Source organism: Felis catus, chromosome C1, assembly GCF_018350175.1.
Source record: "Felis catus isolate Fca126 chromosome C1, F.catus_Fca126_mat1.0, whole genome shotgun sequence".
NCBI lineage: Eukaryota > Metazoa > Chordata > Mammalia > Carnivora > Felidae > Felis > Felis catus.
The window spans coordinates 214499577-214514107 of record NC_058375.1 but is presented as its reverse complement, the minus strand read 5'-3'; the positions used below and the strand labels follow the sequence as shown (position 1 = coordinate 214514107).

The following is a 14531-nucleotide window of genomic DNA, read 5'->3' as shown; positions in this document are numbered from 1 at the left end:
GCCGAATAGTACTCCATTGTATGTATAAACCACATCTAATCTATTTCATCCATCACTTGATGGACATTTGGGCTCTTTCAATAATTTGGCTTCTGTTGACAGTGGCGCTGTAAACATCGGGGTAAATGTCGCCGCAAAGAACAGTTTAAATGGTGGTGGGCACTGCCAGCTTGCCATTCAAAGAGGCAAGACAGGTTCCGTACCGCCCCAGGGGTGCCAGTTAGCAAACCGCAAGATGTTTGCCCCAGTCTGTTGGGTGAAAGAAATCGTACCTCGTTTTAACCCGCCTGGATCGATGACGTGTAAATTGAGCATCTTTTCATATGTTTGTTGGCTGTTTCCGTTTCTTTAAGAATTGCCTGTTCTTATCCTTTGCCCATTTTTCTATTGGGGCGTTTATCCAGTAGGACCTTGGATTTCGGGTACCTTGTTCAGCGAGGGTTCCGCAAGACGAGCAAACACCTCTAATGAATTTTAACTTGACAAGTGAGTCATGTCTTGCAGTACAAGTAGGACATGACGCCACATGTCACATGATCACAACTGAGTCAGTGGTTCTTGAAATCCGCTTTGATATATGAGTGCTTTGGATTACGAGCATGTTTCCAGAGCAAATTATGCTCACAAGTCAAGATTTTACTGTACTTCTCTTCTTGATCGATAGCAGCTTTTTGTATGTTCTGGACGTTACATTTTTTTATATACATTTAAAATGTTTTCTTCTGTCGTAAAGCATAGGGGAAGTGATTTAGCATGGCGGTTATGCGCACAGGCACCGGAGCCCAACTGCCTGGGTTTGATTCCCAGTTCTGCTGCTTCCTAGCTGTGTGACCTTGGCCCTGTTACTTAACCTCTCTGTGCCTTTGTTTCCTTATCTGTAAAATTGAGATAATCATAGTACCTGTATCACAGGGCTGCCAGGCACATCGACTCAGTTAGGAGGATAAAGAGCCATACGGGCTGATCTCAATGGTGCCCTGCCTTCCTGCTTTGTCTGTTGTATCTTTTTTCACATAAAAATATTTTGTCATTTTTATAGGAAACCTGCCAGTCTTTTTACTGTTTTCAACCTAGTCTCCTAGATGTTCTGTCTTATGATTAGGAAGTAGGAAGGCCATTCCCAAGAGGTGCACTCTACAATGAAAAGGTAGTATTACAAACTATTATGAACCGGCAGCCAGACAGAGCAGGATCCGTCAGAAACACTAGCAGAAGCTGACACACACAATATACTGTCTCTGTAGGGGTGGGATATACCACAGACATAAGCAATCTGAAGACAGTCATGAGGTGGGTTTAAGACATTTTTACAGGTCTCTGTAGTCACTGAAGGCGTGTCGCCCACTGGTAGCCTGTCTCCACGTGGAGCTACGGATCCCTTAACGCGGTTAACCCCAACGGAACATGCTGTGCGTGTAAAACACACACCAAATTTTGAGGGCTTGGCACAAATAAAAAGAAAGCAAAGTACCTTATTAATAATTTCTATATTGCATGTTGACATAATATCCTGGATATACTAGATTAAGTAAAATAGATGAAAATTTTCCCATTTTTTTTTACCTTTTTTTTTTAATTTTTTTTTTTTAATTTTTTTTTCAACGTTTTATTTATTTTTGGGACAGAGAGAGACAGAGCATGAACGGGGGAGGGGCAGAGAGAGAGAGGGAGACACAGAATCGGAAACAGGCTCCAGGCTCTGAGCCATCAGCCCAGAGCCCGATGCGGGGCTCGAACTCACGGACCGCGAGATCGTGACCTGGCTGAAGTCGGACGCTTAACCGACTGCGCCACCCAGGCGCCCCTTTTTTTTACCTTTTTTAATGTGGTTACTAAGAAATTTAAAATTGTATCTGAGACTGCTATTTCTTTTGGACAGCACTGCTCCTAAGAGAAGCAATCTTTTATTTTCCAGTGTCCAGAAATACCACCAAAGAGTGGCCATGTTCAACAGCCATAAGAAAAAGGTCGATAAATGTTTATTAAAATTGCACAGGCCGGAACCTCTCCGCCATAAAATGCAGTGAAACAAGAAAATAAATGTAAACAATGTAAAAACCTCACATCAGAAATGTTTAAATGCTCCTAACCTTTGAGATAAGAAAGTAAATCTTGTAATTATAGACTTTTTCAAAGAGGATGAGGAAGATGCTACATTTTAAAAACAGATGGAATGCTGCCAAAGCTGCATTTGGATACAAATTCACAACCTTACATGCTTTCATTATTAAATAAGGAATAAATACAAAATTAACTGAACTAAGATGTCAGCTTGAGACATACGGTGGGAAAACCCCCACACAAACATACTCTTAAGGAAAGCAGATAGGGTAGAGACCAAAAGATAACGTAAGTTTTGAGTGAAGAATTATTTTCTAGGAAAATGTAAGCTACCAAAAATTAACTCAAAAATAAAAATTTTTTAAACACCAAAATATACCAGGTAACCAAAAAAAATCTACAAAAGAGATGTTGCACCCAGATGACTGAGTTGTGCCAAGTGGTCAAAGCACAGAGGAGTCCCTTGTTGCTTAGAATAGCCTAGAACACTGCTGGCCAGCAGCATTTTCTGCAACACCGGACATGTTCTATAACTGCATCTCCAAAAGTCTCCAGTCAACATGTGACTGTTGAGCATTTGAAACCCAGTTAGTGCAACTGAGGAACCACACGTTTAATTTTACTTAATTTAAACCAACCTCCATTTCAAGAGCTCCAGGTTGCCACTGTATTGGTCAGGACAAGTCTAGAGCAGGAATCATCCATTAGTAAAGGACCAGATAGTAAATATTTTAGGCTCTGCGGGCCATACGGCCTCCTTCACAACCACTCAGCTCTCCGTTATAATGTCACAGCCGCAGATAGACGCCATGCAAAGGGATGGACATTCCAGTTAAACTTTACGGTTACAGTTGGCCGGCCCATGGGCTATTGTGCGCTGACCCCTGGTCTAGAACATGGCAAAGAGGGAAATACACACATAATTTGAGAATCTTAGTAACCAAATCTGATCAGTAGTGCACACACACGTTGCAGCAAATCCACTTAAACACCCCCTCTCTCCATAATCGGTAGGACCTGGAGGCATGAAATCAGGATATAGAAGAGTTGAATGTCATTCAGGCGCCTGGGTGGCTCAGTCAGTTGAGCGTCTGACTCTTGATTTCAGCTCCGGTCATGATCCCGGGATTGTGGGATTGAGTCCCTCGACCAGCTTCTTGCTGGGCTTGAAGCCTGCTTAACATTCTCTCTCTCTCTGCCCCTGCCCCTGCCCCTCCTCAACGTGCACACATGCATGCTCTCTCCCTCTCTCAAAAAAAAAAAAAAAAAAAAAAAAATTTAGGAAGTGGGCGGTGGGTGGTGCCTGGGTGGCTCAGTCACTTAAGTGTTCCACTCTTGATCTCAGCTCAGGTCTTGATCTCAGGGTCGTGAGTTCAAGCCCCACACTGGGCTCTGTGCTGGCCTACTTAAAAGAATATCAAATAATAAAGCAGAGTCTGCTTTCTTTAAAAAAAAATAAAGGAGAAAAATCGACTGTCATCAACCAACTGGAACTAATGACATTTATAGGACACCCCACTCAACACTAGTAGAATACAGGTTTTTTTTTTTTTCAAGTGCACACAGAACATTCACCAAGATGGATCATAGCATGCTTTAAGAAATTTTAAAGAATTCAGATCAATGAACTATTGAGACCTCATCAAAATAAAAAGCTTCTACACAGCAAAGGAAACAATCAGCAAAATAAAAGGCACCTGACGGGATGGGAGAAGATATTTGCAGACGACATATCAGATAAAGGGTTAGTGTCCATCTATACAGACCTTATCACACTCAATACCCAAAAAACAAATAATCCAGTGAAGAAAGGGGCAAAAGACATGAATAGCCATCTCTCCAAAGAAGACATCCAGATGGCCAACCGACACATGAAAACATGCTCAACATCACTCATCATCAGGGAAACACAAATCAAAGCCCCACTGAGAGACCACCTCACACCTGTCAGAATGGCTAAAATTAACAACTCAGGCAACAACAGATGTTGGCGAGGATGTGGAGAAAGAGGATCTCTTTTGCACTGCTGGTGGGAATGCAAGCTGGTGCAGCCACTCTGGAAAACAGAATTGGGGTTCCTCAAAAAATTAAAAATAGAACTACCCTATGACCCAGCAATTGCATTACTAGGTATCTATCCAAGGGATACAGGGATGCTGTTTTGAAGGGGCACATGCACCCCAATGTTTATAGCAGCACTATCAACAATAGCCCAAGTATGGAAAGAGCCCAAATGTCCATTGATGGTTGAATGGATAAATAAGATGTGGTTCATATATACAATGGAGTATTATTCGGCAATCAAAAAGAATGAAATCTTGCCATTGGCAACTACATGGATGGAACTAGAGGGTATTATGCTAAGCGAAATTAGAGAAAGACAAATATCATATGACTTCACTCATATGAGGACTTTAAGAGACAAAACAGAGGGGCGCCTGGGTGGCTCAGTCGGTTAAGCGGCCAACTTCGGCTCAGGTCATGATCTCGCGGTCCATGAGTTCGAGCCCCGCGTCGGGCTCTCTGCTGACAGCTCAGAGCCTGTTTCAGATTCTGTGTCTCCCTCTCTCTGACCCTCCCCTGTTCATGCTCTGTCTCTCTCTGTCTCAAAAATAAATAAACGTTAAAAAATTTAAAAAAAAGAGACAAAACAGATGAACATAAGGGAAGAGAAGCAAAAATTATATAAAAACAGGGAGGGTGACAAAACATGAGACTCCTAAATATAGAGAACAAACAGAGGGTTGCTGGAGGAGTTGTGGGAGGGGAGATGGGCTAAATGGGTAAGGGGTTTAAGGAATCTACTCCTGAAATCATTGTTGCACTATGTGCTAACTAACTTGGATATAAATGATAAAAAATAAGTACATTCTAGAAAGCAAAATAAATAAAATAATTCAGATCATACAAAGTATGTTCTCTGATTATAATAGAATGAAAATAAAAATCACATGAAGATAACAGAAAAATCTCCAAACACAGAAGTCAGGCAGCACGTGTCCCTGAGTCAAAGAGAAAGTCTGCAGGGAAGTTAGAAACAAACTGTCCCTATCCCTGTTCACAGGTGATATGATGATTGTCTACGTAGAAAATCCTAAGAAATCCACAAAGGAAAACCCTCTTAAAACTAATAATAATAGGGCTGCCTGGGTGGCTCAGTCGGTTAAGTGTCTGACTTCGGCTCAGGTCATGATCTCATGGTTCGTGAGTTCGAGCCCTGCATCAGGCTGTCTGCTGTCAGCTCGGAGCCCGCTTTGGATTGTGTCACCCCCTCTCTCTGTGTCCCTCTCACTCATGCTCTCTCTCTTAAAAAGAAATAAACATTAAAAAAACATAATAATAATGATACACACTAGCTAAAAAAAAAAAATACAATACCAAGTGCTGGTGTGGATGTGGGAGAACTAGAATTCATGTACATCGCTAGTAGGATTGCAAAATGGTCTAGCTGCTCTGGAGAAGAGTGGGTGGTTTCTTTTTATTTTGTTTTGTGTTTTGTTTTAGAGAGAGAGAGAAAGAACACAAGTTGAGGAGGGGGCAGAGAGAGAGGGAGAATCTGAAGCAGGTGCCATACTCAACACAGAGCCTAACTCAGGGCTCTTATAAGTGACACAGACAGCGTAGAGCCCAGCAGTCCCAATCGTAGGTGTCTACCTAGACCAGTATCTCAAGAGCAACATTATGACATTTGGGGCTGGATCATTCTTTGTTGGAGGTTGGGGGGAGCTCTCCTGTGCATTGTAACACGTTTCTACCCTCCAGTTGTGACAACCACAAATGTGTCTCGATCTAGCTGAATGTACCCTGGGGAGCAAAAATACTTCCTCGTTGAGAACCATTGCTCTAGACACATAAAAAACTCACATTTACGCAAAAGCCTGCACATGAAAGTTTATAGTATCTCTATTCATAATTGCCCAAGACTTGGAACAACCCAATTATCCTTTAACAGATACGGATACATATCCGTTGGATATGGATACAGGTCCGTACAATGGCATGCTGCTCTGTGCTAAAAAGAAGATCTATTGATCCGCACGGCCTAGATGAATTTCAGAGGCATCTGGCTGAGCAAAAGAAACCAGAAAGTTTCCACACTAAGTGATTCCATGTGTAGGACATCCTGAGAAGTGACAGAGACCAGATGGATGATTGCCAGGGGTGAGGGTTGGGGACGGTGTGACCAGAGCAGGATAGCACAGGGGCCCTTTGATAAAACCCTTGTGCGCCCTGGTTGCAGTATTGTTTATAAGTATCTATACCTGTGTTAAAATTCACAGAACTGCACACCCTAAAACAGTCAATTTTACTGCATATTAATTTAAAAACTAAAATAAAAAAAAAAGGGGTTGAATGTCCTCCTTCTGTTCAGCCCAACAAAATCAGCACTCTTTCCCACACTCCCCCCAAAATAAAACCTAGATCCGTCTCACTGTGAATTAAGGCAAAAATTTACCTAAAACACAAGAAAATCAAACCTGCAGCTACATTAAAAGAATAACATACATTGAGCGCATATGCATGAATACAAAGCTAGTGTCAAGTTTGGGCCAAAATGAGTCATGTCAATAGGCCAGAGGAGAAGAACGTCCTGATCTTCAAAGACATTGAAAAGGGAAGTAGTCCATTTATTTCCATCTAAACAAAACTCAGGATACTGTCTGAAATGTACAAGGAATATCTTAAGTCTATATCCAAGATCACGTTGAACAAAGATTTGTTGGAGGCAATAAAGGCAAGACAATGAATCTTGCTAATGCTGATGTTCTGGAAGTTCAAGCCAGGCCAACGTGACAAGGAAAGAAATAAGAGATAAAAAGCAATAAAGAAGGAACGTCAAAGCCACTCTTACCTGCCAATGAAGGATGGCTGCCTACTTAAAAATCTTGGGGTGGGGGGCGCCTAGGTGGCTCAGTCAGTTGAGTGTCCGACTTCGGCTCAGCTCATGATCTCGCAGTTCGTGAGTTCGAGCCCCACGTCGGGCTCACCGCTGTCAGCCTGTCAGTGCAAAGGGCGCCTCATATCCTCTGTCTCCCTGTTTCTGCCCCTACCCTGCTGGCATGCTCTCAAAAATAAATATTTAAAAAATAAATAAAAAATAAAAATCCTGAGGGATTCAAAAGTCCTGGATCTGATAAGGTAGTTGAGGGAAATGCCTGATTCTAAGAAAAACATACGAAACTTAGTTGTTGTAGGTATCAGCAAAACCCAGGCTTCAATCAATTAGTAAGCTCTATCAATAAGAAAAAGATGAGTATCCCAAAGGAAAATGGACAAAACAATTCTCGGGAAAACTGCCAAGCGGCCAGTGATTAAAAAAAGGAGGAAAAAAAAAGTCACTGGTTTAATCAATGAGGTCCAAATTAAAGCAGCATTGAAGTACAGGCCTTGCAAATGGCAGAGACTTTTAAATATATTTAAAACCTGGTGTTGGGGAGATTTTTAAATGAGGACTCTCAAACCCAGCTGATAGGGAGAGTATACCAATATTTGTACCAACCCCCTACAAGAGTATGTTTGTACACTGTCTAGTGTTACTATTCCTAGAAATTCATCTTGAAAAATAATCAGAAATGTGCACAAGTATTTATTAGGATGTTCATTCCAGCAAAAATTAGGGGAAGAATGGGGGTAAGAACCCGAAATGCCCAATCATGGGGGAATTATCTAGTAAGAGAGCATACAAAGGCAAAACATGTAAAAAACGTGTTTTAAAAGAATGAACGTGGGCGCTTGGGTGGGTAAAGCATCTGACTTCAGCTCAGGTCATGATCTTGTGGTTCATGAGTTTGAGACCTGCGTCGGGCTCTGTGCTGACAGCTCAGAGCCTGGAGTCTGCTTCAGATTCTGTGTCTCCCTCTCTCTCTGCCCCTCCTCCACTCATGCTCTGTCTCTCTCTCTCAAAAATAAACATTTAAAAAAAGGAAAAAAACGAATGAACTAGAATTTACGACACATTAGAAATTTTTAAAAGGCAGCATAGGCACCTGGATGGCTCAGTCGGTTAAGCATCTCTGTTGATATCAGCTCAGGTTGTGATCTCATGGTTGTGAGACTGAGCCCTGCATTTGGCGTGGAGCCTACTTGGGATTCTCTCTCCCTCTCTCTCTCTGCCCCCCCACCACTTGTGCCGCACACCCGCTCTCTCTCTCTCTCTCAAAATAAATAGACATTAAAAAAATATTTTAAATAAAAAAAATCATGGTAGAACATGACATCTATAGTAGAATTGGCATAGGAAACAAAGATATTTAATACATTTCATGTTTGTCATTTTCTATGGATCCGATAAAGATCTGTAAACGACTAGGATGAGCTCACCGTAAATATAGTCCTGAGCAGTAGCAAATAACGTGGGCACACAGGCTTCTGTGTGTCTTGCTCTGAGTCTTTATGGTCTGACTTTTCATATTTACTTAAAAAAATTTTTTAACGTTTATTTATTACTGAGAGACAGACACAGAGCATGAGTAGGGGAGGGGCAGAGAGAGAGGGAGACACAGAATCCGAAGCAGCTTCAGGCTCTGAGCTGTCAGCACAGAGCCCGACGCGGGGCTCGAACTCACGAGCAGTGAGATCATGAACCTGAGCCGAAGTCGGTCGCTTACCCGACTGAGCCACCCAGGCGCCCTGCATGTTTATTTTAAAAAGCTGAATGTGAGTTTCTATTTTGTTAAAACGTGGCAAGGGACACCACAGGGAGACCTTCAGAATTTTTGTTCCAAACCGGTGACTTCTGCATTAGAGCTCCTCGTTTATCAGAGCAAGTCGGGCAACTTGTGCCGCCAGCCCCATCTGTTGTTGGAACGTCTTTTCCTCCCCAAGCTACACAAGCAGCAGGTTGCAGTGAACTACTGTTCACACACGGAAAATACCCCGAACGATGGCCTTTTGGCAGCCCCGAGACTTAATCAGTCATCGAAAAACCAGGATTTAAGAGTAAAACTGTGCGTTTCCCTGCCTTTCTAAGTAAGTAGGTAGCTGAAATTGGAAAACCCCATCTTAGGTGTCGGGTAGGATTTTCTTGGTTTTGTTTTTTGGCTTTTAAACTTATTCTGAAGCTCTTGGTTCCCACTGTCCTCCTTGGAGAGGTCTGGGAGTTCCTGTTTGAGAACACAACAGTCTGAGAAAATAATCAGTCGTACATTCAAGTGACAAGGTTAGGAGGGGCAGCTGTAGAGAGGGTAGGGTGTTCAACGGGGGGAGGGCGGGGGCTTCCCCGGAAAGCCGTGGAACACGGAATTGTCCTGAAAGGGAGCAAACAGCGAGGAGGAGGGACCAGGACTGGGGAGCGGTGGGGACAGTCACTAGCAGGAGGAAACGTCAGACAGCACTTGACTCTCACCAGGCCTGACCCACCAGAAGAATCTGGAGGGGCCGTCCGTCCCCAGCATGCACTGGGAGTGGTCACTCCCGCGGCTGGTGTGGCTTGTGTCCCCGGCGAGGGCCAGTAACCTGGCTCGGCAAAGAGATAGAAAAAGACAGAGTTGCCCTGGTCCTCAGTCTTGGTGAGCTGGGTGTGCACAGCCTGAAAAAAAGGAGTGGAAAATGATATTTTGAGGATCTCCAGGGAAACGGGGTCACACATACACTCCCAGAGGACCGCCTGCCCAGACTGGTGCTGACTGGCAGCCGGACAGCCCCAACGTGTGCAGACAGAACTTCCAGCTACATCCAGCCCGGGACAAGCAGGGAGGGGACCCAGTGGCCGTCCTGTGTGGGCCTTCTGGGGCATCTGTCCAGCTCTGGTATCACTCAAACAACCTGAGTCTGCTCAGCCTGTGACGCTGGGGAGGTTTTTTCCTGTTTGCACAACTTAGAACTTACATGTTTGTTTCGTTTTTCCAAAAGAAAACTATCCCTTTTAGAAGGAAATTGTGGGTTTTTAATATGATATCCTTCTATCAAGAAATTAAATCGTGATTGTTAACTTTGCTCACCAACCCTTGTTGAATCACATATTTGTCCCCTCAGGAAAAACCTTAACAATGCAGCGGATTAGTCTCTAGTCGGTTTCGGGGCAGGGAATTTTGCCCTGTGGCCTAAGCCGGACAATAGCCACCACACAAAACATCAGTTATCTCCTGTTTTATAACAAATACCTGGAACTATTTTAACGAAGCGAAGTTAGCATTTGTCATTTTTAAAAAGAATCTTTTGGATAAGTAATTTACGTACCTGATCTAAAGTGCAAAAAGTGAAAACCGTCTGTTTCCTGCCTGGCCCTCAGGGCCCGCATATGTGTGTCGCCCAAATGGTGAACTGTTACTACCTTGTTAATGCTGTGGTTTGTTGTTGTTGTTGTTGTTAATTTTTTTTTTTTTTTGAGACAGAGACAGAGCATGAATGGGGGAGGGGCAGAGAGAGAGGGAGACACAGAATCGGAAGCAGGCTCCAGGCTCTGAGCCATCAGCCCAGAGCCCGACGCGGGGCTCGAACTCACGGACCGCGAGATTGTGACCTGAGCCGAAGTCGGACACTTAACCGACTGAGCCACCCAGGCGCCCCTGTTGTTGTTTTTTTAACGTGGCAAAATGTTTTGAAAGTCTTTCTGTATCAGCCCAAATGGAGCACCCCATTCTTTTTGTTCTTGTTGTTAGCGTTATGGGCCTCCAGTGTTTATGATGTTCTATAATTTATTTTACCCGTCCCCCATCAGTGGACATTTGCCATTAGAAACGTTGTGGATCGAGGACATTCGGCGCTGCGTTATTTAAGACTGAGAGCCACGCAGTGGGTTGCTGTGGGAATTGCCAGGTGGGACCATTGAGTTAAACGTTACCTGTTTTGTAAGTTTGGGGAAGATATTGCCCAATGGCCTTCACGCTCAGGTGGGCGGGTCCTGCTTCGGCATCACCGGTCTCCGTCGTCTAGTCATTTTGTCCTGACCACGGTGCTGGACCATAAATGATACCTCGTTGTGGTTTTAACACATTTGCATTTCTCTTACGTGAGTGAGGCTGCACATCTTTTCAAGAATGGAGGTTTTTAAGTTTCCACCTACTTTAGTGTAAACTTTTTCACAAATTACCTTATTAACCAGGTCGTCTGGGGAAACCATAATTGGGGCTGGTGATGGGTGGGCTTTTGCCGGTGGTGTGGGGGGCGCACCAGGGCCCCCGGAGGCTGCAGGCGAGCTCGAATTTCATACGTGACGCCCAGGCCCGTAGCAACACCACGAGGCAGTCGTCGCCACGCCATGCGACGGCCGAGGCCCTGGGAACTTGCTCAGTCTCGTCCCTCCTTGAGCTTGCCACGTGGACCAGACCTCGCTGCAGCGGGTGGAGGCGTGGGCTCTGGAATCTGACTTCGTCCTCATCCTGGGAAGAAAGAGACACTCGGAAGGGCTTCTTCCCCCCTCAGGGCCTCTTGGGAACCACTCGTGTCCAGCTTAATGCCTGTGGGCTGTGAATTACGGTGCCAGTGGCAGAAGTGAGGGGAGCTTTGGGCCGTCCAGCCGGCTCTCGGGGGACCGGTCTGACAGGGTGTGGAAGCGTGTCTACCCGGGGTGGCTTCGCCGGCACGAGAGGACTCTGCCTCTGATGGAAGGGCCTTTCCTTTCCCTGGCTTCGGCCACACCCGCAGAGGAGACCGGGAGCGTGTGACCGTGCGTGGACAGCTCACCCGAGTGGCCGGGGTGGTCTCGGGCCCTCGGGCCTCCGGCTCATCTTCGGGGTGTGTGGGGTGCACGGGGGCTGAGCATCGGAGCACAGAGCCCGGCCTTCAGCAGAACAAGGTGGCCGTCACCCCCTCTGGCAGGCACATTGTGGGACACGGAGCCGGGACCGTGGGGTCTGAACCAAAGGGTCCATGGGTTACGTGCTCACAGTGCTGTGTGAGGGCCGGCGTTTCTTCCCTGTCTGCAACACCCCTGTGTCAGTTGGGGGTGGGGGTGGGGGGGTGGGGAGTTAGTTATATTTGCTTAGAACTTGCAAGCTGTGATGGCTTGACGTTTTCTTAGGAAACTTAAATTTAGCAGCAGGAAAGTGGTTTGACTTCACCCCTGAGAGAGAAGCTTCCCGTCGTCCTGATGGCGCCCTTGTTAGCGGGGCCTGGGTGGCCGTTGACGGAGTCATTCAGTGCTGGGGCCGCTGGCGAGGCCGGTGGGTTGTGCTTTCTGTGGCTCCGTCCTCTAAGGAGACCAGGCCACCGGGGCTCAGGGATGCTTCCAGAGAGGCCACCAGCTTGTCTCCTGTCAGCTGCAGGCGCTAGGGCACCAGGTGGGCTCTCTTCTGCGGTGGCCCAGGCTCTGATGGGTGGGTGTCCCCTGAGGGGCTTCGCTGTGAACTTTCTCACTGTTGCTGGGCAGGTTTATGCCATCGGGTGTCCCCCAGATCACAAACACGTCGCTTATTTTGCCCCCTGCTCTGCCTGCGGCGGCGTAGAGGGGGAGCCCGGCGCTCGGAAAACCCCGGGGTTGAGTCTCAGCTCCTCAGCCGTCCGGCGGTAACTGTGGGGGCATCACCCCACCCCTGCGTCTGCTGGCTCCTTTTGGAGAAACGGCAGCTTCTGGGTGCCCTTTCCCGGGGGACCCGGGAGGATTTGGAACGAACGCTGGTCCCTCCCTGTCTCCTTCCACCTGTCCTTCCCGAGCCCTGGAGCTCCAGCTTTCACAGCCAGAGCCTCCGGCCCAGGACCAGGGTTCTGGACGGAGGGGAGGCTACAGTGAGATGTGGGGTGCCCGGGGCACTGACCTCTCCTGCTCATCCCTCTCCTGCTCCCCATCCCTCCTCTGTGCACCTGTGATAGCTTCCTGGGGCCGTTACAAGAAATTAGCACTGACTAGGTGGCTTGTCAGGGTTTGTTCGCACCCAGCTGGGGGACCAGAAACCTGAACTCACGGTGTCCTCGGGCCTTGTTGCCTCTGCGGACTCCAGGAATCCGTCTGCCCCTACTGGCTGCTGCGTCGCCCCATCCCTGCCTTGGCTTCACGTCCCTGCTTTGTCTCTGTGTCCCATGTCCCTCGTGTGTCAAATATCTCTCTTATAAAGAGACCCGCCATTGGGTTTAGACTCTCAGCCCAGGGTGATATCCTTGACATCCTTTTTAAAAAAAAAAAAAAATTTTTTTAACATTTATTTGAGAGAGAGACACAGAGTGTGAGCGGGGGAGGGGCAGAGAGAGAGAGGGAGTCACAGAATCCGAAGCGGGCTCCAGGATCCGAGCCATCAGCACAGAGCCCGACATGGGGCTCGAACTCATAAACTGGGAGCCGAAGCCGGACGCTTAACCAACTGAGCCACCCAGGCACCTCTGTGTCCTTAATATCCTTAACTTGCATCTGCAAAGGATTTTTTCCCAAACAAGTTCACATTCATAGGTTGCCAGAGCTTAGAATGTGAACACAGTTCGGGAGCGGGGACCCCACTACTCGGTCCCTCTGGGCAGCTATTGTGGAACCTGAACCCGTCCTCGGTCAGGGAACCGCGGAAGGTGAGGATGACCCCAGGGCGGTCTCAGGAAGGTGGGTGCTTTGCTTGTGAGCAAGGGAGGAAGGTGAACTGACATCCGAGCACCCTCGCCGCACAGAAGCCCCACGCCGCAGAGGATGGCCCTTGGACTCTGTTGTTGTGTGCGTGGGCTCGGTGATCAGGTGACAATCATGGTACAGAATAGGGGTGCCTCCCAAAAGTTCATTAGATTCTGGATTTATTTCTCTTTTTCAAAATGAAAATTGCTTTATCGATTACATTTTAAAATTAAGCCACGAAAGAAATCACAGATGCTCACTTTTCAGTTTTCAGACAAGTTAAAGGGTGAAAAGATACAGGTAAACGTTGCACCCCCTGCTGATACCTGTGGTTGACAGTTGTGGCCTTCCAGCCGTCCTCGGGGGCGTGTCAAGGTGGGCGTCCCTCTATACCGATTTTCACAGCCATTCGGCACCTGGAGACCGTCTGAGCCACCCGTCACGGCTGCTGGGGCTTCGGGGCACAGCTGACCTCTTGGGTTTGCGCGTGCTCTGTGTTTCGGGCGTCAGGCGGTCTCCGGCTTCAGTGTCGCGAGCCAGGAGCGCGTGGTGTCTGTCTTTTAGGCAGAGGCGCGCTGGCCGTTGGCGTGCGGAAGTCCTTGCTCCCCGCGGCCTCGTGCACACAGGCCTGCGTCTCGCTGGGAGCGGGGTAGACGCCCTCCTGCGAGGTGAGGCCCGGGACGTGACCACCGGCTCTCCTCCTCCGTGTTTGCCCCGACGCAGGCCATGTTCGAGCTGGTCACTTCCGAGGCCTCGTACTACAAAAGCCTGAGCCTGCTCGTGTCTCACTTCATGGAGAATGAGCGTTTGAAGAAGACCCTGCACCCGTCTGAGGCGCACATCCTCTTCTCCAACGTCCTGGACGTCATGGCCGTCAGTGAGCGGTGAGCCACCGGCTCGGGTCCTTGTGGGGTCTGGCTTCCGGAACCTTCTCCTCAGCCAGGGCCCGGCTGAAACCTGTGGTGCCCTGGCTTCTCTGCTTGTGTGTGTTTGGGATGAC

The 14531-nt window shown here is 47.3% G+C and overlaps 1 protein-coding gene across 2 annotated transcripts in view; it reads left to right on the top strand.

Annotated features, from left to right (window-relative positions):
• NGEF (neuronal guanine nucleotide exchange factor) overlaps positions 1 to 14531 on the top strand; it is a 37269-nt gene that overhangs the window by 10832 nt on the left and 11906 nt on the right. For both annotated transcript variants that reach the window (XM_045034632.1, XM_023259813.2), the window contains exon 4: positions 14255 to 14415. In XM_045034632.1, the coding sequence (XP_044890567.1) occupies positions 14255 to 14415 (161 nt within the window). The remainder of the gene's footprint in view (positions 1 to 14254; positions 14416 to 14531) is intronic.